This window comes from Rhinopithecus roxellana, chromosome 7, assembly GCF_007565055.1.
Source record: "Rhinopithecus roxellana isolate Shanxi Qingling chromosome 7, ASM756505v1, whole genome shotgun sequence".
Lineage (NCBI taxonomy): Eukaryota > Metazoa > Chordata > Mammalia > Primates > Cercopithecidae > Rhinopithecus > Rhinopithecus roxellana.
In genome coordinates this window covers 124381965-124406760 of record NC_044555.1, presented here as the reverse complement: position 1 = coordinate 124406760, position 24796 = coordinate 124381965, and the positions used below count along the sequence as shown (strand labels likewise).

Here is a 24796-nt window from a genome sequence, read left to right as displayed (position 1 = left end):
TAAAAAATGGGCTTAAAATCTGCTTTGGATTTTAAAATCTCTAATGCCTACATGACTCATAGCCAAAGTAGGCATTATAGACTCAGGTGTGCAGCTGTCCAGGGAAAACGAGAGAGTAGCCAGGAGACAGGTGCTCTTAATTTGGTCCTGGCTCTGCCACAACTACACTTAGGCCTTGGTCTTAGTAAGTAACTTAGCTTTGCATGCTTCAGCTGTGACATCTGTGACTAGGGACACTTCCACTCACCCAGTTGATCTGACAGTGCCACTGTGTGCAGATAGCTTGGGAAAGTTAAAAGCGCTATGCTGATGTGAGGTGTTATGATTTCCTATAGTATTTACACACCTTCCAAAGTTGTAGGGAAGGTCTACTCTCACTTACCTGGTGACAGGCATATTTGAATAGGTGATCTACTAGAAGCCAGATCTCCTTGGGGACCTGAAGGGGTCTCTCACTGGCACCTTCATCCAAAGGAACCATTTGCAGAAGGGATTTCTCCTAATAGATGGAAAAGGATGAGAATCAAAGGGGTCTCAGAATAAAGATTTTGGTGTATAACTTAAAATCCTTCAAATTCTGGTCATGCAGGTACAATGTGATCTTCATCTCCTAAGATTTTCCATTTCTTCTCACTGGGGACACCCCTGGTCAGAAGGCACTTGATAGCGAGTCCCACAGTTAAAGAATCTCCTTTCCTAAATGCTTCACTTAATTGTTCTGCATTTCATTTGAGTTTATTATGTTTATTATGTGGATGCCTTGTGTTTAAATCCTTTCAAAGGTGACAATGAGAACCATTGCTCCAGTGATACAGTCACAGTGGAGTCCATACAGCACTGGTGACTTGGGGGGACTATTAAATTACAATTGTCAATGTAGTACTTTGAGAGATTAGGGTCTACACTTAGGTTTTTGTTTATTTCTAACTTACTCTTCCTTCAGGTCTTACCACAGATACTGTTGTTTGTTTTCAATGTTGATTTAAATGAGCTTCTTTGGTTTTCAGGAATTAAAGACAACTCTCCACAACATTAGACCCACATATGTAAATATTTCAGGCTTGATGGAAGTTCTAATCTTAAGGCACTAAAACTCATAAGCCTTAAGGTCCAAAAATAGTAAACTGAATATAGCTAACCAAGAGGCAGAAATACCATGAAAAGTCTAAGGTCTGAGTCCAGAAGTTACATTTTCTAGGAACAGATCAGCCAAGATTTCTAGGGGCTTTTACTCCTTTCATCTATCTTTCTACTATCTGTTACATTCTTCTGAAAGAATTTTGTAAGAGAAAAACCCAGAAGTGACATAAATTAAATCAATCACTATATGTGAATTGGAAATGGCCAGGAAATAAATTCAGTTATCTTAGGTTCATGTAGTCAAATATAAATTACATGAAAAAATGTTTGAAATAGTAAAGGCATCTGAAGGTAGCCTTCAGAAAAATCCCAGTGGAGAGAACTATGACCAAATTTTTTGCATCCTCCTCCCTCCCCCGCCTCTAGCTTGAGGTCATATATATTCTGCATGTTTAACTAAGAAATTCTTGCCCGACATTGTGCAACTTGTGAATTCCATCCACAACCCCCAGTCACGTAGCTTTAAAAGAAAAAAAAAAGGAGCATGTCACTACTTTGACAGAGACCACATACACCACAGCCAAGCTGAGGTCTCTTCTCAACATTATGTTCTTTAACAAGCACTGATGACCTTTAAAAGCTGCTGTGCCTTTCTAAGGGAATAAGAAAGAGAAGGGAGTGTGACAGTTGGTTACCATTTAAAATCTTTCTTTTTTTTTTTTTCCACATTCAGTTTGCTTCCTTTCTGTCCCTGGGATTCTATCACTTGATATTCATGTTCCTAATAGTTGCCAGAATGTCTATCAATGGCTCATCCATTTACTTCTTTCCAGTTGCAAGTATCAAATCCAAGCATCCACATGGTATTTGAGCCAAAACACTGTCCATCTTGCACTCTGCTAACTCTCTGGACCAAATGCAGCACATGTACTGATTCTTTAGCAGATGCCTCCAAACTTGCCATATAGAAATTATGCAGCACTGATTCACGTACTTTTTAAAAAGTCTGACATCCAACTGGAGCTTTTCCTGTACTAAGGCATTAAGGCAACACAAGGCACTGTGTAAGATAAAAAGACAGAACATGGACTGCTCTTAACAGGGAAGAGCTAGGAAGCACAGCTGTCTCAAACCTTGGTGGTTTAAAAAGGTTAATAAAATGTCAGTAGATTACATACACCATCCACTATTCATTTTCAAATTCCTGTATGATAATATGGAATGCCACAGTTGTGTCTCCAAAGTCTAGAGAAAAGATCATGCACAAGAAACAATACTTGAATAATTTCACAAATTATCCTGAACTCTAATTTTCAAAGGAAAACCAAGGTACTCTGTCTTCTTTCAACAAGACACATTCAGCGCCTGATAAGCCCACACTTTGTAACCTTACTTAGTGTTAATAACTACAGCATGAAAACAGTATGCCATCCCCATCATCAAAAGGCATTAAATTCCACCAAGTGGGGAGGGTATATGACTTCAGGAAGTTTTTCAACCTTTCTGGGCCTTGGTTGTCTCATCTATTAGAACGGAGAAAATACCTTACCCTGTCTGAAGGTAGAGGCCTGAACCAGATGATCTTTTATGATCTTGTTCAGGTCCACGATTCTATTCTATGCTCTATTTCTTAATCATATCTGTGTATTTTTTTCTGAAATTAATTGCTATGATCACTAACCTCAAATCATTCTTAATGCAACAGAAAGCTACTTCTTCTGGTTTTATTGTCATTGGAAATGGAGGACAGCTAACTGGTACCCTCCTTCAATTCATGAGCATTCAGATACGTCAAGACGGCTCTGTAGTTACTTCTCATTTCAAAAATACAAATCTAGAACCTTGAGTCCTACTGTTTTTATGTACCGAGTCTCAATGACTTGACTGCTACAGTAAATATGTTTCCTGTACTTCCAACACTTAAGGACAGCTGGTAGGACTTTAGGGGAGTCTCACCAAGTCAGAGGTCTCTGATATGGGAACGCCTAGGGACAAATTCCAGGGACCACAGTTAAGTGTTAAGCACAGGGAAACTCTCATAACCACCAATGGATTGCATTACCTTTTCTAGGAAGCTGTCTTCTTCCTGAGAGCAGAGCAGGAAAAGAAAGTCATTGACAGACAGAATATGATTAGAATTAATTTACAGAATTAGAAACAGATCAGTATTAGAACTCACTATCTTACCAGATATACATGCTTTAAACAGCTTTGAATTCTTCAAATAAATTATGATTGTTGAAAATGAAATACATTTTTCATACACAAAGTTCTCTACTAGACATTTTAAATTTTTGTGCAGTTTGAGAATATCACTCAATAAATATCTGCAGTTCTAGACTTCTGTGCTCTTTGGCATCTGCCAACTGACCCAGCCAAATGCCCCAATGTCTCTTCCTGTCTGCTGCTTGGAGGCAGGTGCACTGAGGTACATACCTCACTGAAAGAATATGGCTGTAGGCCCAACAGTGGCCATCTGGCAGGAGATGGTAAACCACTCTACTTTCCATTTTCATTCTTCTCACGCCAGCCAGCCTCCTAAGCAGCATCCCAGATTCCTTTCTATCTCCTTGTATCCACTCCCCTCCTCAAAGGCCCTCAGAGTGCCCAGATTTGAAGGCCCTTCTGAACTATAAATGAATTTCATTTCAGACCTTTGCAGATCAGAAGATCCATCATTATCCCCTATTTTTATTTTCCTATTGGGTATAAGAGAAAAAAGAGAGGCAGGGGATAGGTAAGAAGGTATCTTTTTAATCTTCCTGTCTTTTAGGCTGTTATTACAATCCAATAACAATAGCAGCAATAACTACCACCACCACTTAGGAAGCATCTGTCATATACCAGGAACTGTGCAAAGTGCTTATATACAGTCATTTAATCTGTACACACGTCCAAAGTAGATATTATTCCCATTTTACAGATGAAGAAACTGAGGCTCTGAAAGCTTAAATTATTTTCCCAAGGCCACACTCACTATTAGGTAGTAAGTGGCTGAATCAGGATTGGATCCCAGGTCTGACCAACTCCACAGTCATTATCACTATGTTCTGTTAGACAATTCAAAAAGGACAATGTGACTGCTTCCTGGACAGAGAGGTAGAGGAAAACTGTGAGAATGTATTCTCCATAACAGGCTAAGGACAGTGAGAAACCCCACTTAAAAGACAGCATGGTTAATGGAAAGAGTATAGGCACTGGTGTTGGACAGGCTTGGGTACAAATCTTTGTTCCACCTCTTGGCAATTTTGTATAGCCCTCGCACAAGTTACCAAACTTCATAGAGCCTCAGTTTCTTCATCTCTAAAACAGGGATAGTAATATTTACCTTGAAGCAGCCTAAAACCAAAGGGTGATGGGGCAGTATGCCAGCAGAAGGTCTGGGTCCCTCAAGGTTTCTCATACCTCCCCAGTGACTCCCAACCTGGATTGTTTCAAATCTGACTATGGACCACTAAGCACTCAAGTCTAAATTACATGTCTCAGTTCTTACAGGTAAAAGGAGAAATCCCAATCTTACTGTCTGAGATGCACGGGAGCTGGGAGTGGACAGGGAGGAGGAAAAGCATGTGTTCCCTGGCATTCCTAGTGGTAATACTGAATGCATTCCTCCCAGACTGTTATCCATGGGGATTAGGCGTTTTAATATTGGTAGATACTTCACGAATTAAACATGCTTTTGTGGGTTTACCTAGACTCTTAAATATCACATGAAATAAAGTAATTAGAATAATAGTCTCCATAAGGTACATATTTATAGTACTATAATTACAATACCTTTTAATGTCAAGTTGATTTTGAGTACCCAACATCTGATACAATTTTAGACTAGAACCTCTTGTAAAATTTAGGACGTGTTATCAAATGAAGAATCTATCTGACACATTTTATATTTTTCCTTCCATGAATATCTGATACATGATATGAATAAAACTAGACAGAGATTCTGTATACTAACCTGTCAAACCAGGCTCTCAAAAAGTTTTCTTTAAGCAGCAGCCATCCTCCGGTACAAGGCATTGTGCTAAAATGCCTTTGCAGGGGAAGGCAATGAGAAATGAGGATAAAGGAGAAATACCTGGTTTGTCCCTGACTCTGATTTGCAACTGAGTTGGGGTGAGGAGTTCCAGAGTTTACAGACTGGTATTGTCATAATTCATGAATACGAGTTCTCAACAGATCATTGCTAGCCCTTTAAAAGACTCACAGAATTTTAAAGGGTAGAGATGAGGAGAGAATATTACAAGTGGAAGAGGCAGAAATAAGCAAAAGGCACAGAGACTGTAAATCACAAATTGAGATTACGAAGAAGTTAGTCATCTGTTTGTGGGGTGCATGGAGAATGCCAAGAAAAATAGTGGGAAATAAATCTGAAAAGATATGTTGAAGTTAGCCTTGGGGGGACCTTACATGACAGATTAAGGCATTTGGATTGTATTCAGCAGGCATGGGGGAGCCACTGACTACCTTTAAGCAAGGAAGTGATAGGCCCCAAAGCAGTAGTACAGAAAGATCAATCTGACAGCCCTGAATAGTAAAAATTGGAGGGCAGAGACAGAGAAAGAGAGAGAGAGAGACAGTGAGAAAGACAAGGGGATCATTCAAAGGCTACTGAGGTAGGTCAAGCAGAAGAAGGTAAACATCTTAATAATGGAAAATTAAAAACATATATATATATGTATATACACACACATAGGTATATATATAATTTCTAAGTATATATATATTAAAGGGTATATTATATATATAATAAAAGGTATATACATACACTTACAAATGAATACAAGAGAAAACTCTGAAAGAAGAATCGAAAGGACTTTGATTAAATACGGACGGAGTGACAAGAGATTTACTTCTCTAGTTACAGGTACAAAGAAACAACACAGAAATTACATTGAATTAAACCCTGGTCTCAATTTTGAAAATAGAAACGTCACTTAACCTTTATTAGTAAACAACTTACTCCCATAATAATCCTAAGGTTTCTACTATGAATCACTTAGTCCAACGAATTTTAAAGAGCAGAGATGCCCACTCTCTGCAAAAGGCTATACATGGATTACATTTAAAAAGGGAACTGAGTTCAGGATTTCCCCAGTGGGACAACACTGGCACATAGCAAATGCAATGCAAATCATTCTTTACCCCAACATTCACCCTCAGAAGAATATTCCCCGTGGTAAATGCAGCTAAAATAATATAAAAGAGTCAATTAGAGGTAGAATATCCACATTTAAAAATAAAAAGCATAGCCGAGCACAGTGGCTCAGGCCTGTAATCCCAGCACCTTGGGAGGCTGAGGCAGGTGGATCACCTGAGGTCAGGTGTTCAAGACCAGCCTGGCCAACATGGCGAAACCCCATCTCTACTAAAAATGCAAAAATTAGCCAGGTGTGGTGGTGCGCACCTATAGTCCCGTTACTCAGGAGGCTGAGGCAGGAGAATAACTTGAACTGGGACGCGGGGGTTGCAGTGAGCCAAGATTGTGCCACTGCACTACAGCCTGGCAACAGAGTGAGAATCCATCTCAGAAATAAATAAATAAATAGCCGAAAACTGAATGGAAAATGAAGTTCTAAAAAGGATTAGTTCATATGAATAGAGAAGAAATACAAGCCATATACTTAATAGAGTAAGAAATGGATGGTTAGATTAGTAAGACAAAGTAAAAACATAGTGAAAAAAAAAAAAAACTATGGACAAATTAACAAGTTATTCCTGTTATTTCAAATTTTTAATATTGTTCTCCCAACAGATATGTCCCCAAGCAAATACAGTTTCTCCACCCATCCCTCAGCTTTTTTCATCTCTGTATTTACAACTTAGCCACATCTGGCAAGTTCAAGTCTTGTCTCCTTTCAATTAGTCCATTCTACAAGCAACACCAGAATGTTCTTCCAACTATATCAATTTGCAACCTCATACTAATCAGCAAACCCTTCTGATGGTTCTAGATACCCTCTGGCTCAAGTATAAACTTATGTATTGACTTCAAGACTCTCTACCACCTGCCCCATTCTCCCTAACCAGCTTCATACATGTTTATCTTTGATCTTTACTTGTACCAGGGAAATCTTACAGTTTTTCATACAGTCTTTTCACTTTCACCTTCTACCCTTTATTTAAGATGTCCCTTATGCCTGGAAGAGCCTGCTCACCCACTATATTAATACATGTTTCCTAAGTACTTGGACTTGACTGAAAATACTTCTGTAACTAACCCCAAATCCCTTTCCTAGTTCACTTTATTCTTATGTGCTAAACTTATTTCTCAGTCATGTTAATGTTACATGTATTAAATATTCGTTAAAATGAAAACAGGCTGATTCTGATTTCTACAGGGATTAGCTGGTCAGTCAATAAGCTTTTATAGCATATAAGGGCTTTAATAAATAACACAGGAAAGGAACCTATTGTTAACACAAACTACAACCTCCATAATACTCATTTTAAATGACTTTCCAAAATGCTGACTTACCAAGCACACCAGACATTAGCCAGTAAAGGTGGTCAATGTTCAGATTATCTGTAACCAAACTCCCTATTAACCATGACTTAAAGTTTAGCCATATTTTACATGTAAATATACTTTCATCACCACTAAATTATGGGAACTCACATGAACTCCATAATACTTTGTATCCAGTGTGTAATGAATCAACATTGAGGATTATTTGCTACTTAATATTCTAGTTAATATAACAGAAAAATCTATCTTAATTCTGAAAAAGAATAAAGATGATTACAAATGGTAGATTTTCATCCGTTTCCCACTTGTGCTAATCCCAACTATTCTAGAAGTGGCAAAGTCACTGTTATGAAAAGAGCTGGAAGTATAAAAAATAATTATGTCAGTTATTTCACTCTGTATTTGGTGGGAAGATGGTGTGGCATAAGGATCTTTCTAAAACAGTGCATAAGGATCTTTCTAAAACAGTACATAGAGAGACAACACATACATTGAACTCATTTCTGGCTTCAACAAAATTTCAGAGCAAATAATACAACAGAGGGCAGGTACCATTATTAATAGCATCATCTCATGAGATTTGAAATATGATATTGGGTCTTGGGAAAAAAAACATGAATACTATACCTGAGGAATCATTTCAAAGGTCAAAATCAAGTCACAATAGAGTGGGAAGGTATTAAAGATGGGGTACTAATTGTTTTCAGATTTCTTGTTTACTGCTCCACACTAATGCAGGTTGACTATCCCCAATCTAGAAATCCAAAATGCTCCAAAACTCAAAACTTTTTGAGTACTGTCATGATGATCAAAGGAAATGCTCACTGGAGCATTTCAGATTTCTGATTTCCAGATTAGGGAAGCTGAACTGTTAAGTACATAATGGATACATTTGAAAATCTGAAAAAGATTGAAATCTGAACACTTTTGGTCCCAAGCATTTTGGATAACAGATAATCAACCTGTATAGATAATTTCCTCATCAATGAGATACAGGAATTTAATAACACTGAAATGCAACAGACTGTGAAAAGAATCAGAACCCTAAATCCTACCAAATAAAAGCTTTAAAAGAAAAATGATGACCACACACATACATTTTAATAAAAACTCAGAAATTCTGTAATTAAAAATGATCAGGGTTCTATTATTTTAACCCTGAATCACTTGTGCACAAAAAGAAGGAAAAAGGCTTCCCAAAGAGCCATTCATTCCTCTAATGATTTTGGTTCCTTTCTATTCATGAGCAAACATGGTAAAATTACCTGATAGTATACTTTACATAAAATAAAAACTTTATGCTGGTTGAGCCTCTTCTGGCCAATCCCAGAATACGAAAAACTGCCAAGTTTTTCATATTAATGGCTTTGCAGTTTTTCATATTAATGGCAAAGATATTCTAATATCTTCACTGACTTTGATCAAAAATAAGGGTAGGTTCCAGTTTACATGTAGGCGGAAGGAGAGAGTATAAAAGGGATAAGTTTGAAAAAAAAAAAAAGAACAAGAAGAAACAACCAGACGAATTTAGAAAACGGTGGACCCTTGACTGGACATTTGTACTGGACTCTTAAAAAAGTCAATGTCACTAAAGAAAGTGGGACCTGCAGTACTCCAATAGCGACTTTGGAGACCTCACCAAATACTATATGAACCCAGATTGGATTTTGGTTTAAAAAAAGGTGTAACAGAAATTCTTGGAACTGAAGAAATCTGAATATGGACTGAATGTTAAATGATACTATGGATTACTGTTAGTTTTCTTATACATAATAATGGTATTGTGCTTAAATGTGCCCTTTGTGTTAAGAGATGCAGGCTGAAGTGTTTAGTGGTGAAGTGACATATTACCACTTAATTTTACATGACACAGCAAAAAACATCTGTGTGTATATATGTACAGGAGGCATGTGGGGGTGTGTTGTACTATTCTTTCCATTTTTCTGCACATTTGACATTTTTCATAATAAAAAGCTGAAACAAAGAAAGCTGGGAAATTATGTCTGAGATGAAGGAAAGGGGGTAGGAGAAATAAGGAAAAACAACTTCATCATCTAAAATGTATTCTAAAAGGTGAAATACTAAAATCTGAAAGACAGAAATATAATGTTAGGAGAAAAACAATTATCATGAAAAACAGCAGAACGGTAGGATATGAATTTCTGAAGAAAATGGTTCTCTCTCAAACAGAGGTAATATACTCAGCCATGAGGGCTCCAGGGAAATAAGTATAATTCCAAGAAATAATGCCGGGGCTGGACTCAGTGTTTTAATCTGCTATCTGAGTCACAGCTAAAACAATTCCATGGCAACAGAACAGATCGGACTCAGACAGGCCAGCAGCCTGCCGGCGGGTCTAGACCTCCCTGCTAGACACAATCACTCGCTCTGGCTAGGCCTAAAGGATCCATGTGAATACTAACAGTAAGGATAACGTATGCTGTCACCTAACCTAATTTTCTTTGGTAAAAAAACCAAGAATATACTTTTGTAGCCCAAAGAGATTCTGCATACAATCCAACAATATTTTCATTTAGAAGGAAATTTCTTAATACAATGAACTTTATTACTAAATCAATTTATGTTACTGAAGATAGTAAGTACTTCCTTCATAAAAACATTAATATTATAGCTTGGCTTGCGGGAGAGGTGGGAAAATCAACCTCCTTTTCTTTCTTAAGCACATCACATTAAATAAGCATCAAATTTCAATGTACATTATAAGCATCTGGAATGTGGATAAAATGCAGATTTGTAGGCTCCACATCCTGAGATTCTGATTCCATTGCCAGAAGTGAGGGTACCTGTAATAAGCGCCCCCAGGGATTCTGATTCAGGTACTCCAGGGTTGCAGTATAGTTTTATGTTTCCATAAGCAGCAAAGTTTTACTCTGATTAGATATAATGTGGTATTAGTGAGGAATACTAAACTGGGAGCCAGGAAATATGGGTGCTAGATTTGTTACTAACTGATGGTATCTGACTTTGGGCACATTAATGTCTCTGTGCCTCAGTTTTCTCATATGCTCAATGAGAATAATTCTGCCTGCCCCACTTAGCATATCTCACGTACATGCTAATTTATACACAAGTGACTTGAGAGTATGAAGAGCTTAACAAATAAGCATTATATCTTTGAGAGGGGAGTGTTTAATCTTATTTGGTGAGCTTAGTATTATCTATTGTACTCCCAACAAGAGCCAACTGCAGATTAGTCCCCCCTCTTTCCTCTAAGGCTTAATCTAATCAAAACAGTACTAAAGTAACATGCTTCTTTATCATTTGACATCCCCCGTGGCCAAAAGAAGACAGAAAGCACAAAGATAAAGAGGATGTCACTTAAGTATTATGAAAATTAAATGTAAAAGAGGTTTATGTCTCGGGACAGTTCTTACCAAGTCTATGAGTTTGGTAACAGGAACTTCTCGGATTGGTCTTTTCATACGGCACAAAGCCTCTAAGGATGTGCCAAAACAACTTGGGAGGTAATTTCCACTGATGGTCAAGAAGTAATCTTTGCCTCGATCCAGGTGAAGGACGAGAATATCTTCAATCTTATCTTCCCCCGAGTTCAGGATGGTTACAGAGTCTTTGCTGACATACACATCAAGAGAAATGTCCACTGTCTCATCTGAAATGTAAGAGATGATACATGGTAATAGAAAAACTTCCAGTGGGAAAGCAAAAAGTATAAGAACCAACAGAAAAGTGTCCTCTAAAAAAATCATTAAGCAATGAGGGGGAAGAGACAGGACACATACAAGAGGTATCACCAATATGACAGTAAAGGTAAGAGACATGTGGTTAGAAAACAGAAAGTTAGACCAAGGGGATGGGAGTCATGAGGACATTACCAGCAGAGACAATGGTAAAGGGAAAACTCACTTGGCTCCAAGTAGCCCTCAAAAGGTTCAGCCCGAAGCCATGGCTTGCAGTACTGGCTGTCATTAAGTTTAGGGATGAAAGAAAAATGGCAGGGAACCTGTCCATTGTTGCTGATCTGGAACTTCTCCTTTTGTAGTTGCCGAAACTTCACATTTTCAAACACAAACTGGGGAATAACAGACAGACACAAACATGCATCACTAGTAGGGGAAGTAAGTCAGTTGGATTATTCCATAGAGGATATGAGGAGTAAGGTAATTGTTAAGCAGGTATGCAAATGCCATAGACATTCACCAACTGAACCAACTTCACACCATCCACTTGCATGTATTATTATACTCACAACAGCAGAGAAGGAGTTAGGTGGCTCCTGCTACTTCTCCAGGCTACTCTGATCATTCCTAGGATCCTAAGAGGGTAACCCAACCTTGGTTCAGAGTATTCATCCTGTGACCAAGTCCTGGTTTCTGAGATATAAATTAACTAGCAACTCTGAAATATTAAACAAGAGCAGCTAACAACGGAGGGCTTACTATGTCCCGGGTGCTGTTCTGAGAGCTTCGCGTGTAGTAACTCATGTAATCCTTACAACTACCCCTTAAACCAGAAAAGGAAACTGAGGCTCTGAGTGGGTAAGACACTTGCCTGAGGTCATGCATCTACTAAACAGCAGTGCTAGGACTGGAATGGAGGCAGTCTGACTCCAGCGACATGGGCTTAACCACTGTGCTATGTTGCCTTTTCTAAGCAGCAGTTTCTTCTGTGCTAACCACAGTGGGCAGTAGACAGGGAGATCATGTATTTTTGCTCACCTCCCTCCTGCTGAGTTCTAAGGAAGGAAGGAAGTCATTTTCCATTCTGTCCATGATGCGTACACTATCTTCAAAGACTTTACGGTACCTTCGTTCATCCACAACCTTCACCTGAAAGAAAATGTATCCTCTTTTGAGTCTTATATGCTTCTAGCTCATCTGCCTTGGAGATTATCTAACAATTTAAAACTGGTCATTACAGCAACCATTTAAAATAAACTGTGGTGCAAACAACATCCTCAAACACTTTCTATATCTTGCTTCATCCACAACTTTCACCTGAAAGAAAACAGATCCTTGCTTTAGTTTTACATGCTCTCAACTTTTATATCTCCAAGAGTCTCTAAAGCAAACATAAATTGAACAAAGCATTATAGAAGCACACGCTTTAAGGTAAAGGTAAGATTAATTGGCTAACATCCTGTAAAAGTTAAACTCCTATGTTAAGAAGCTTGGCAATAATAAATATTTGGGAAGAACATTTTCTTGCTTCATTGTTAAGTTATTTGGTAGTGGAAAAAATGTGATTGTGGTAAAAATGATTGCTTGCACTGTACAAAATGACGGTGTCGAAACACAGCAATTACTGTTTCTAACAATCATAACTTGGTGAGGTGGCAGAAAATATTATTAAAAAGCTTTTAACTCTATTAGATTCTATGTACAATACCAAGAAGTATAATATCACTGCAAAGATATATTAATAAATGGAGCCTACAGCCATTTTAGAAAATGGCTGAAACAAAATGTCCTAGACTAGAGTAAAACCATGACAATGGATAAACACATCTTGACTGATAAATAAAAAAATTCCCACCTGACACAGCACTTTCAGCTTCCTGATATAGCTGTGTTTTTTTAAAATATTAAAACTTCATACAAACCAATGCCAAAATTAACATAACTAACAGATTTTAACTTGAGATATCGGTTTCTTTTTTAGACTAGGAAATTTCACAAAAATCCGTGTCAAAAAAAATTGACACATGCAGCAAAGGTTCTAAAAAGATGTGCAAACAGATGCTGGCGAGGCTGTGGAGAAATAGGAACGCTTTTACACTGTTGGTGGGAGTGTAAATTAGTTCAGCCATTGTGGAAGACAGTGTGGCGATTCCTCAAGGACCTAGAACCAGAAATACCATTTGACCCAGCAATCGTATTACTGGGGATATACCCAAAAGAATATAAATCATTCTACTATAAAGACACATGTACACGTACGTTTACTGCAGCACTACTTACAATAACAAAGACAGAACCAACCCAAATGCCCATTAATAATAAGACTTGATAAAGAAAATGTGGTAAATATACACCATGGAATTCTATACAGCCATAAAAAGGAATGAGATCACGCTGGGCACAGTGGCTCACACCTGTAATCCTAGCACTTTGGGAGGCCGAGGCAGGAGGATCACTAGAGGTCAGGAGTTCAAAACCAGCCTGGCCAAGACGGTGAAACTCTGTCTCTACTAAAAGTACAAAAAAAAATTAGCCAGGCCTGGTGGTGGGTGCCTGTAATCCCAGCCACTCGGGAGGCTGAGGCAGGAGAATCCCTTCAGCCCAGGAAGCAGAGGTTGAAGTGAGCCAAGATTGCACCACTACACTGCAGCCTGGGCAACAGAGCAAGACTCCATCTCAAAAAATATAAAAAAAATGTCCTTTGCAGGGACATGGATAAAGCTGGAAGCCATCATCCTTAGCAAACTAACACAGGAACAGAAAACCAAACACGGCATATTCTCATAAGTGGGAGCTGAACAATGAGAACAGATGGACACAGGGAGGGGAACAACACACACTGGGCCACTCGGGGTAGTGGGGTGAGGGGAGGGAGAGCATTAAGGTTAAACAGCTAATGCACGTGGGGCTTAAAACCTAGATGATGGGTTGCTAGGTGCAGCAAACCAACATGACACACATATACCTATGGCACAAGCCTATACATTCTGTACTTGTATCCCATAACTTAAAGTAAAATAAAAATTTTTTTAAATGTTGAAAATAAGAACATCAAAGCTGAGTCAAGTATCTCAGACTGGGGAAGTTTTTCACGTATTTGAACTGTAACTCTTAGAGAACTGAGGATCAAACATCATTTTACCATCACTAGGGTCCATACTATAGCATTAGGTTAAGATGAATTTTATACTTTCACAAAACTTTGCAACTTTTAATTTCCAAAAGTATTTTGCACATGTCTTTTAATTTTCACAACCTGGAAGGCTACCAAAGCAAGGAATATTTTTGTTCTGAGAGTTGAGAACGTTAAGATACACAACAATCAACAAACTTGCTCACTGCCACAGTTAATACCAAAGGTGATATCTGGACTAGTGTAAGACTTTTTCCAATATACCAGATATGTGGCAGAATCAACTTGAGTATGTCTTAAAAGCACAGCTGCCTGGGCCTACTAATCACAGTCTCCAGGGGTGGGGACGCATGCATCCACACTTTTTTTAAAGCTCTCTAAGCAATTCTTACATCCACTGAAGTCTGAGAACCAATGCAACGGATCACAGTACCAAGTGCAGGGTTGGAATCCTATCCCAGCTCTATCTCAGCCAGCCCACAGAAAGTCTTCTGAAATTAATTGGCCACGGTGCACTCGGCTCCTTTGTTAACAGTCATTGGTGCCAACGGTGGTGAAAATGTAGTGTGGTTTTTAAAGCCTCTAATCATAACATGCCCAAGAATTCAAAACATGGGGTGATTACTCAATAAAATCAAACTTTTTCTCAGCGGGTTATCATGATCACATCACTTAATGGCAAATCAAGGATAATGAGGTGGGGAAAAATCCCAAAGAATTCACGACCTGACACATCCATTTTAGTAAAGGAAATTACTGACGAAACTAGGAATTTGAAAAAAAAGTACAATGAGCTAGGTCTTTATGTAATAAGATGGGAGGTTCTCCAAGACGCACTGCTGATTTAAAAAAAAAAAATCAAGTTGTAGACCAACACATACATATGAGACCGTTTATGATATAGAGACACACACAAATCAGTATTTTGTCTACAGGTGAACAAAAAAGCATATACAAAGGTCTAGAACTGCACTGTTCAGTACAATAGTGACTGGCCACATAGGGAATTTGAATTTAAATTACTTTAAATTAAATAAAAAGTTCAGTTCTCAGTTGCAATAGCCACACTTCAAGTACTCAATAGCCCCTTGCGGCTAGTAGCCACTGGACTGGACAGCACAGATACAGGACATTTCCATCATCACAGAAGGCTCTATTGCACAGCACTGGTCTAGAAAGATATAAACTCCTAAGGGTAGTGGCCTGGCTGGGGAATGGGGGTTTAGGCAAAGGTGGGAGTAGGAGACAGAACAGGGATTGAAGAACTTCTGCCTTATCTGTCAATTCTGCTTAAATTTCCTTTTAATTTTTTTTAAAAGCACTTGTAATTGCTGTACAATTTAAAAATCATTAAAAACTCAAAAGGCAGATCTTTATTAAAGATACACATAAATACACAGGAAGCCTGAAAAAAATGTAAATATCCCACTAGAAGCTCTGCATTAATGTGTATGGAGTATTAAAAACATCCCAAGGTTGGCCGAGCGCAGTGGCTCACGCCTGTAATCCCAGCACTTTGGGAGGCTGAGGCAGGTGGATCATAAGGTCAGGAGACTGAGACTATCCTGGCTAACATGGTGAAACCCTGTCTCTACTAAAAATACAAAAAATTAGCCAGGCGTGGTGGTGCACACCTGTAGTCTCAGCTATTAGGGAGGCTGAGGCAAGAGAATGGGGTGAACCCGGGAGGTGGAGCTTGCAGTGAACCAAGATCACACCACTGCACTCCAGCCTGGGTGACAGAGCAAGACTCTGTCTCAAAACAAACAAACAAACCAAAAAATTCGAAGGTTTTGAAAAGAAATACAAACAAAAAAGCCAATCATAGCTGATCTAACCAAAGAAGTTAGTGTTTGAGGAAAGATACCGTCTCAAAATGGATTAAGAGAATTCAAATGAAGAAAAAGGGGCAGCCTGCAAGTACAAACTAGAAATTAGATGGGCTAAAAGAAGTTATCTAAAGGTATATTTTGTCAAGTTCTATAGAATTATAGAGGCATTGTGGGGTAGTAGAAAGAGCACAGAGTTGGGAGTTAAGTCAACTGAAGATTGGAATCTCAGCTCTCCTCCTAGTTGAATGCTCTTAAATAAATTATTTAAACTTGCTGTTCTCCATCTGCTCATCTGTTAAATGGGAAATACAGTTGTCCCTTGATATCTGTGGGGGATTAGTTCTGGCATTGCCTGTGTATAATCAAATTCACGCATACTCAAGTACCACAGTTGGCCCTCTTTATACGTGGGTTTCACATCCTGTGAATACTGTATTTTCCATCTGCATTTGGTTGAAAAAATCTGGGTATAAGTGGATCTGTGCAGTTCAAACCCATGTTGTTCAAGGATCAACTGTATTTAACTCAAAGCGTTGTTGTGAGGAGTAAATCAGATGTGTGCAAATTGCCTCACATAGTGCCTGCCACACAGCTACTAGCTGCTATCTGAGGAACAGTTACTATTATTGATGATTATTATTTTAAAATTTCAAAATGGACAAAAGTAAAGTCATGACTATCTTGATAAAATTTAAAATCTATTCTAAGACCAATAACTAATTCTGATCTTAAATGAAAAGCCCCAAAGTCTTTCTTCCTTAAAACAGGAGCAGGATAAAACAGGTTGGTGATATCTATCTCAGAAGCCCCCCAAATCAACACACACACAGAGGAAAGAAACCTATCCCATTACACTATTCACATGTCTGAACTCATTAATCTTCATAAGTGTGTACCAATATTACCCACACTTAATAGAGGAGGAAACTGAGGCATAAATATGTTACATAAATTGCCCATAGTTACACAGTGAGAAAGTGGTTGAACTGGGATGCAAATCCCAGAAGTCTACTACAAAGTCCATTCTACTAAGCACTGCACTATATACATTCCACCAGATTATAGGGCTGTAGATCTGAAAAATCCGCAAGAAATAACCTAAATGTACTGGCTATAACAAATTAAATCAGCATGATTACAAGATATAACCTACATACCAATAACACACAGTTTAAAAATACAATGGGAAAAAAAACTTTACTCACAATACAGACAGAAAATTAAATAACTGGCCATTAATGCAGCCCAGGATAGAACAGAGTTAAATAAAAAATTGGCTTGGCACAGTGGCTCATGCCTATAATCCCAGCACTTTGGGAGGCTGATGCAGGGGAATTGCTTGAACCTGGGAAGAGGAGGTTGTAGTGAGCTGAGATCACACCACTCTAGCCCGGGGGTCAGAGCAAGACTCCGTCTCAAAAAAAAAAAAAAAAAAGAAAGAAGAAAAAAAAAATAAGTGTAGGGATGACACTATGTCCCTTAAGGCAATATGCAGATTTGGCTGTATTCTGATCAGTCTGTGCCTTTGGTCCTGCTGTCTCTACCCTTCCACCCAGAATCTCTCTCCAGGTGTTTCCCTTCCTTACTATCTGATAAAACTTAGTTTTTAACTCTTCATTATGCATACTTACTTTAGGAAGCTCAAGTTACCACCTAACCACTATGTAGCATGAGAAACATCTGTGTCACTAAAAGGCCTGGAGCATTAAGAACTATACGGACAGCATTTGGGAGGGTTGGGGGTACTAACCTTTCAATGCTGCAAATGGTTACTTGGTTATGGAACATTTATGGCTTGCTGAATTATTGATCTGCTCTGAGTCTAAATAATCCTCTAGTAATTGATACTTAACACACAAATAAGTGAATGTACAAACAAGTGTTTACCCCAATATGGAAGAGGGCGCTAACAGGCTTGTGGTCACTGGTTTTCAGTTCCATGTGACTCCGATAATTAAGCTGATTAACATTTGTTCCTCTCCAAAGAATTCGGTCACACCAGGCTGGAACCCGGCATTTCCCACTGTAAGTAAAGAAATGAGTTATAAAGAGAACATACCACACAAGAACATAATACCTACCACACTGGTTTAGATCAGGGTTAGGCTGTCTTGTTACATGCTCCCAAAGAACCATGTACTTCTCCTTCCCTAACAACCCCTAACTATCATCCTCCCTACTATTTTGCAAGCTCTGTGAAGGGATTGTATTTGCTTGTTTGCCACTGAACTCCTAGAACCTAGCATGGTATCTGGTGTAAAGTAGGTGCTCAATGAATAGCTAATGAATTAATGGTTCTGTTAAGATTGGGAGTACATCTTCAACAATGTCACCACAGGAGAAAATAGCACGTCCTTAAAATATCCTCAGAAGATTTGGATTATATTTTGAACACTTCATTTTCCTTTCCTCTATGAGTGTCAACAACACTTCACAACAGATAGATAACTAATCAAGTCTAAAATTCCAATCTTCTCTTCCTAGACTGGGCTTAATCTTTGGAGAGGAATAACAGTATTTATTTCTCCTTTAAACCAGACATTTATGGACAAGTCTAGCTTCTTCTAATAGAGACAAAATAAAATCAAACCATGCAAGTCTGAGCAGGTATCAGTCCACAGAATACCAAGGGTAGGGAAAAAGAACCTATTCATCATTCCATTAAAACAAGCAACACCTTGTACACCTGATCCAGAAGGTGGCACACGTATTTCTCATCAGTAGCTATGCAGTTGACTCTAAAGTCAGGTGAGTGAAACAAACATGGCAAAGTGTACAAGATCTAACAGTGTCACTTCATTTGCTGGCCAGTTACCTAGGAGCACAGGAATATCGACTCCCCCCCACCCCCATGCCAGTACTCTCAGAGTTCAAAACAGCTGAACATCCCTGGGGATTCTTTGTCTTTCAAGTTTCTGTGCTCAGCCAGCTAGGAGAAAAAGAAAGAAAAAGAAAAAGAAAAAGAAAAAGAAAAAGGAAGGAAGGAAGGAAGAAGGAAGAAGGAAGGAAGGAAGGAAGGAAGGAGAGAGAGAGAGATAGTAGGTAGAGGACAAATAGTCACTAAGAACAGTGAGGGCACTTTACTATGGTGATTAGGAAATCAAAAGGGTCTACTAAACAGTAGTTCTCAGTGTTCTCCAGCTGTGGCAGATATTAGGTCCAAGCATTAGTTTTTTTTTTTTTTTTTTTTTTTTTTTTTTTTTTTTTTTTTTTGAGACGGAGTCTGGCTCTGTCGCCCAGGGTGGAGTGCAGTGGCCGGATCTCAGCTCACTGCAAGCTCCGCCTCCCGGGCTTACGCCATTCTCCTGCCTCAGCCTCCCCAGTAGCTGGGATTATAGGCACCTGCCACCTCACCCAGCTAGTTTTTTTTTTTTGGTATTTTTTAGTAGAGACGGGGTTTCACCGTGTTAGCCAGGATGGTCTCGATCTCCTGACCTCGTGATTCACCCCTCTCGGCCTCCCAAAGTGCTGGGATTACAGGCTTGAGCCACCGCGCCCGGCCCTCAAGCATTAGTATTTTTTGAAGTTCTCTAAGAGATTCTAAAGTCTTTTAAGGATTGAGAGCTACTGGTGCCAGAAGAACCTTTCATGGCTTTGTTTTGCCTTCTGGTATCCTGAGTTAAACAGTTGAGTAGTTTGGGAAAAAAAGAGCCAGAATAGGTAATAGGTAAGAAACAAAGGCAAAATCAAGAAGGCAAAAATTTAAGCAAGTCTAAGTCTGCTGAGGTGAGAGAAATAAGGCACTGTAGGTAACCCATAAAACTTCAACAGTCTTGACATATAAGTAATAACTTCCCTAAGATAGGCTCACCTTTCAGTATAGATGAATGAAACACTCCTATTGTTCTACAATAGCACTGAGCCATTAGGTTTTTATATCTGCTTATGGTATGGCCTAAAAAATTCCTAGCCCCTTACCAATATGGAGGGTCAGAAGTAAGATCAAGCCTTAACCTTTTCTGTGAGATGGTTATTACTTTACCTGGAATCCCACCGGTCTGTTTTAGAGTCATACTTATAAGTGGGGATGAACTTGATTTCCCCTTCATTGAAGTCAACAAAAGCTTTTTTCTGTGTGCGCTGAATATTTAGCTACAGATAGAAAGAAGCATCAAATAAGCAGGATAACACTATCTTAATATAAGAGATAATCAGGTTGATAAGCCACTGTTCCCATTTCTAAGTATCTAGTTCCACAGCCTTTACAACTGTTGTGAGGGTACATAAATAAAACTTCTATACTTTATGAATTAAATCTCAGCATTCCCATAGCATCTAAACTCACCCTCAGATAGGATGCTTGTTATTAGCACATCACTATTCTTTTATTGCTAATAGTGGCAGAAGGTAAAATGGAAAAACGAAATCTGAATAATTATAAGTTCCTTGGAGCTGGGCAGAAACCACCCAGCGCAATTTTAATTTAAAGAAAAAGCACACAAATGTTGAATGAATAATTCCACAAACCAAATTCAGCGAATAGTTTCAAATTGTTTTGAAAGATCCTCACTCAAATATTTTACCAGAGTTACATAAGACTCAGAATTTATCCTAAATATACCCCTTTTGGAGGCAGAACAGAGAAAGAAAAAGCAAAGAAATTTGCCAGCCAACCACAATGTGAAGGTAGACATAGACAAGAACGGCTCACTACAAAAACCATTCTGCTGCAAATCACCTGAATGTTGGCTACGTCTGAAGGTTGAAAAGGCTCTCATAACGATTTAAAGATTATTCGAATGAAGTCAAAACATTTTCTTCCCTCAATAAGCAGCATTCACTTTTAGCAGCCAGTATCCATATGTTGAAGTAAAAATTCAAGTCACATGCCAGGTTCTGAAGCAAATTTACTGCTTCAAATATATGGAAACCAGGTTTTTGAATATCAGGTTTTATGTAAATGTTACTGACTCAATGCTTTTTCTGCAGGTTTTAAATACCAGTTAGCTTCAACTTATCATCTAGTTCCCATGAGCCCATAGCCTATGCTGTTCATCCCAGACAAACTTCTTTTCTGTGCTTCCCAATTCCCCTCACAGGGCCTCCCTCTTTTACCTCCAAGCTGTTCCTCAGTCTGCCAAGTAATCATAGAACAGTTTTCCCTGTTCCATCTGCCAAACCACATCAACATAGCTGAAGGCCCACTTCCTCCAGGAAGTGTTCTCCAATTAACCCCACCCATTCACCAACTCATTTATACAAATCTCTGAAATCTTTTCTTGATAAAGACGTTTTGAATAAATGTTATATTTACTTTTTATCACTAACGTTATCTTCCCTCCTCCCATCCAAGCACTTAATGAAAGCACTACAAATCTTGTATGTAGTCAATGCATCACTAGTTACACTGTTTTCACAAGACAGTAAGACGTTTCCGTCCCTCCCTAGAGTAAGACATACCTCCCATAACTCTAACAATCTCATCTCCCATCTAGGAAAGTTCCTTTAAAATGAAACTTTACTTACCTGGTCGAATTTCAAGAGTCTCTGAAGGTCTTTCTTATTAATAAGACTTTTCACCTCATTGGCATCAGGCATGCAGAGTCTATAATTCAAATCTCCCAACCAAATGACAACACTAAGGATCAAAAAAATATATGAACAGAAGTAGCAGTGATTAGCATAAAAAAACAGAGAAGGATGGAGAGAAGAAAAATGGGTAGATTATTGACAAACGCTCACTAACCACTACCTCACAAGGGGTTTAAAGTTGTAACTAATCCTTTGAGGGCAACTACTATCAACACCTGAGAGAGACAAGGGATTACAAAATAGGTGGGAGAACAGGACTCTACACATGAAGAATGAAAATGGGAAATATTATGTATGGGATTCAGAAGCCAAGGAGTTAATGGACTGAGAAGTATGCAGTTTATTTGCTGGACTAGCTTCAAAATTTTGCCTGGCTACTAGCCAGGTCTTTAGGGGAAGAGAATCTGAACGTCTTCCGCCTCTCAGAGCCCTGAAGTTCTGCAGGTTCTCCACTAAGGTCTGCATGGTCTGAGTGACAGCTCTCCCAGGCAGGACCCACTAAGAAAAGTAGGTCCAGGGCTCTCTAGTGTAGCCTAATCTGTCTACCATTGCCCAAGTTACAGGCAGGAAGGAGACTGGCATTCCATGGGATCCTCAGCTCCCAATAACAGCAACAGGCCCTTAGATGTGCTGAGCCCCACAAAGGGAGACAATGAAATTACCACATCAAAATGGACTCTCCTGTTGAGTGATCGCAAGTTCCCAATGGGTCATTCTGACAATCTCAAATGCAACATGAAATTTATGGAATCTGGGAAAATAAATTTATGGAATTTCATGGCAACTTCATGACCATACATTTTAAGGCCTTAACTTTACCACTGTGAAATAGAATTCCACATGATCCTAATTATTGAGACATTATGGAAAATAGTTGAATATCCCTACTCTTTCCTCCTCTTTCCCCAATTACTCTACTCTCTATATTAATTTCTTTAAAACTAATCATTTTCTACCACCACCATATCTACTCAACACATCTCTGCTTCTATGCTTATTAAATCCCATTCTTCACTGATCTCTCTCTGCTGCCCCTATTTTTAATAATCACAGCCATTAAAAAGAACAATGTAGATCTAGGGGCTTGGAAAGGGATCCACAATAAATACAATAAATAGAATAATACAGTCTTTTTTTTTTTTTTTGAGACGGAGTCTCGCTCTGCCGCCCGGGCTAGAGTGCAGTGGCAGGATCTCAGCTCACTGCAACCTCCACCTTCCGGGTTCATGCCATTCTCCTGCCTCAGCCTCCTGAGTAGCTGGGACCACAGGCGCCCGCCACCACGCCCAGCTAATTTTTTGTATTTTTAGTAGAGACGGGGTTTCACCGTGTCAGCCAGGATGGTCTCGATCTCCTGACCTCGTGATCTGCCCGCCTTGGCCTCCCAAAGTGCTGGGATTACAGGCGTGAGCCACCGCACCCGGCCGAATAATATAGTCTTATACACCAGGTACCTATATGTGTGTTTGTATGTGAATAGACAAAAGGCTAGAATAGCACTATTTAATAGAATTATAATGTACCTCACAATATAATTTTAAATTTTCTAGTAGATGCATTTAAAAAGAAAAAAAACTAGTGAAAATATCAATAAATTTCATTTTACTCAATATATTCAAATTATTTCAACATGTGATCAATATTTTAGAAATCAAGATATTGTACATCTTTTTCCTAAGTCTTTAAAATCCAATATATAGTTTATGCATACAGCATATCTTAATTTGGACCAGTCACTTTCAGGTACCTAACAGCCATATATACGGCTACTGGTTGTCATCTTAGACAGTACAGATCTAAAAGGCTACACACCCAACTGTTAAGAACGGTTTCCTTTGGAGAGAGGGACTGGCTAGGTAGAGAATATGAAATGAGGAAATTTTAGTTCTCATTTTATCTTTTATTACATTTACAATGAATATTTCTATTTTATCATAAAAACAATAAAAACTGACTCCAACTACAGACCCTCCAGCATTATTCTAGATGCCCCACTAATAGAACTATCCTTTCCTCTGATATCAAGTCTAATTTCTCGGCCTCAATGATTCTGTTGTTACTCAAAAACCCTCTCTTCTTTGTGACCCCAATCCCTCACTGGTAATCTTTCACTCTTCACAGCTCTACAGTATTTCACCACATTTAATCTCTTCACTATCCAAACTCCTGTAGCCACTACTCAAAGGCTACAGGTGAGTTAATCACTTACTCATGCTTCATGATGTTCAATTGTGGGAGGGTCTGATTTGGGACCACAAAACTCATTCTTGCACAAATGTCCTTATAATCTTGATTCCTTCTCTCAAAGTCCTCCACGTGGGCAGCCAGATGGGAATTGACAATGCAAAAGGTGGTGTTGTGAAACACAAATCTCACAGCGACCCCACCTTTGTTTCCCTGTTAGCAAGAGTAATTATTCAATTAGTACACTGAACTAGCAACTGAACTTTACATGAACATGAATAATAATCAAGCTCATTTCCAAAGTAACTCACCATTTTCCCCATGATTCCAGTTCCAACTGTTTCTGTAGCAATATCACGAATATATCGACACTGATCCTTTCTGGCAAATATAAGAAGCATCATCCCGACAAGGCGTACCAGTTGAACCTATGAGTTCCGCGGAGTTATAAAAGGTTAATTTTAATACCAATCTTTGCCACATATCTAACGTCCCATGACTAATTTTTCATCAAGATGATATACCAATGCCCAAACCTGAATTCATATCCTCTAATTTCACAGTGGACCCCATCAAGTGGAAACCAATATTCTCTGGGGAGGCTCTAATCTGGCTCTGACCAGTAAGAGTTAAAAGCCTGGAGGGACAATGAGTACTTTCAGCTCTAGATCCATTCTTTTAATCACTTCTTAGCCTACCAGGAGTAAGCAGCATTAAAAGTTCAAATAATAAAGCCACTACCCCAGCTTGTTCCTTCCACCTTTCCTTCCTAGTTTCTGATGTCTAATTTTCTAAGAAATTGAAATCAACCAAACAGCACTCCTTTTTACTTCACTGATTGCAACACATGCACCATGAGCCCATATTTCATACTGCTTTTCTGTAAAGCATTCAGTTCTGACCATGT

General features: G+C 38.8%; 1 protein-coding gene across 1 annotated transcript in view; it reads right to left on the bottom strand.

Annotated features, from left to right (window-relative positions):
- The window catches only part of OCRL (OCRL inositol polyphosphate-5-phosphatase), a 51455-nt gene that overhangs the window by 5055 nt on the left and 21604 nt on the right, over positions 1–24796 (bottom strand). Inside the window, exons 11-20 of the mRNA XM_030933665.1 lie at positions 24201–24317; positions 23915–24102; positions 21640–21751; positions 20156–20265; positions 18061–18196; positions 12247–12357; positions 11435–11600; positions 10945–11180; positions 3143–3166; positions 383–499 (exon numbers count right to left, since the gene is read on the bottom strand). Coding sequence (XP_030789525.1) covers positions 383–499; positions 3143–3166; positions 10945–11180; positions 11435–11600; positions 12247–12357; positions 18061–18196; positions 20156–20265; positions 21640–21751; positions 23915–24102; positions 24201–24317 — 1317 coding nt within the window. The remainder of the gene's footprint in view (positions 1–382; positions 500–3142; positions 3167–10944; positions 11181–11434; positions 11601–12246; positions 12358–18060; positions 18197–20155; positions 20266–21639; positions 21752–23914; positions 24103–24200; positions 24318–24796) is intronic.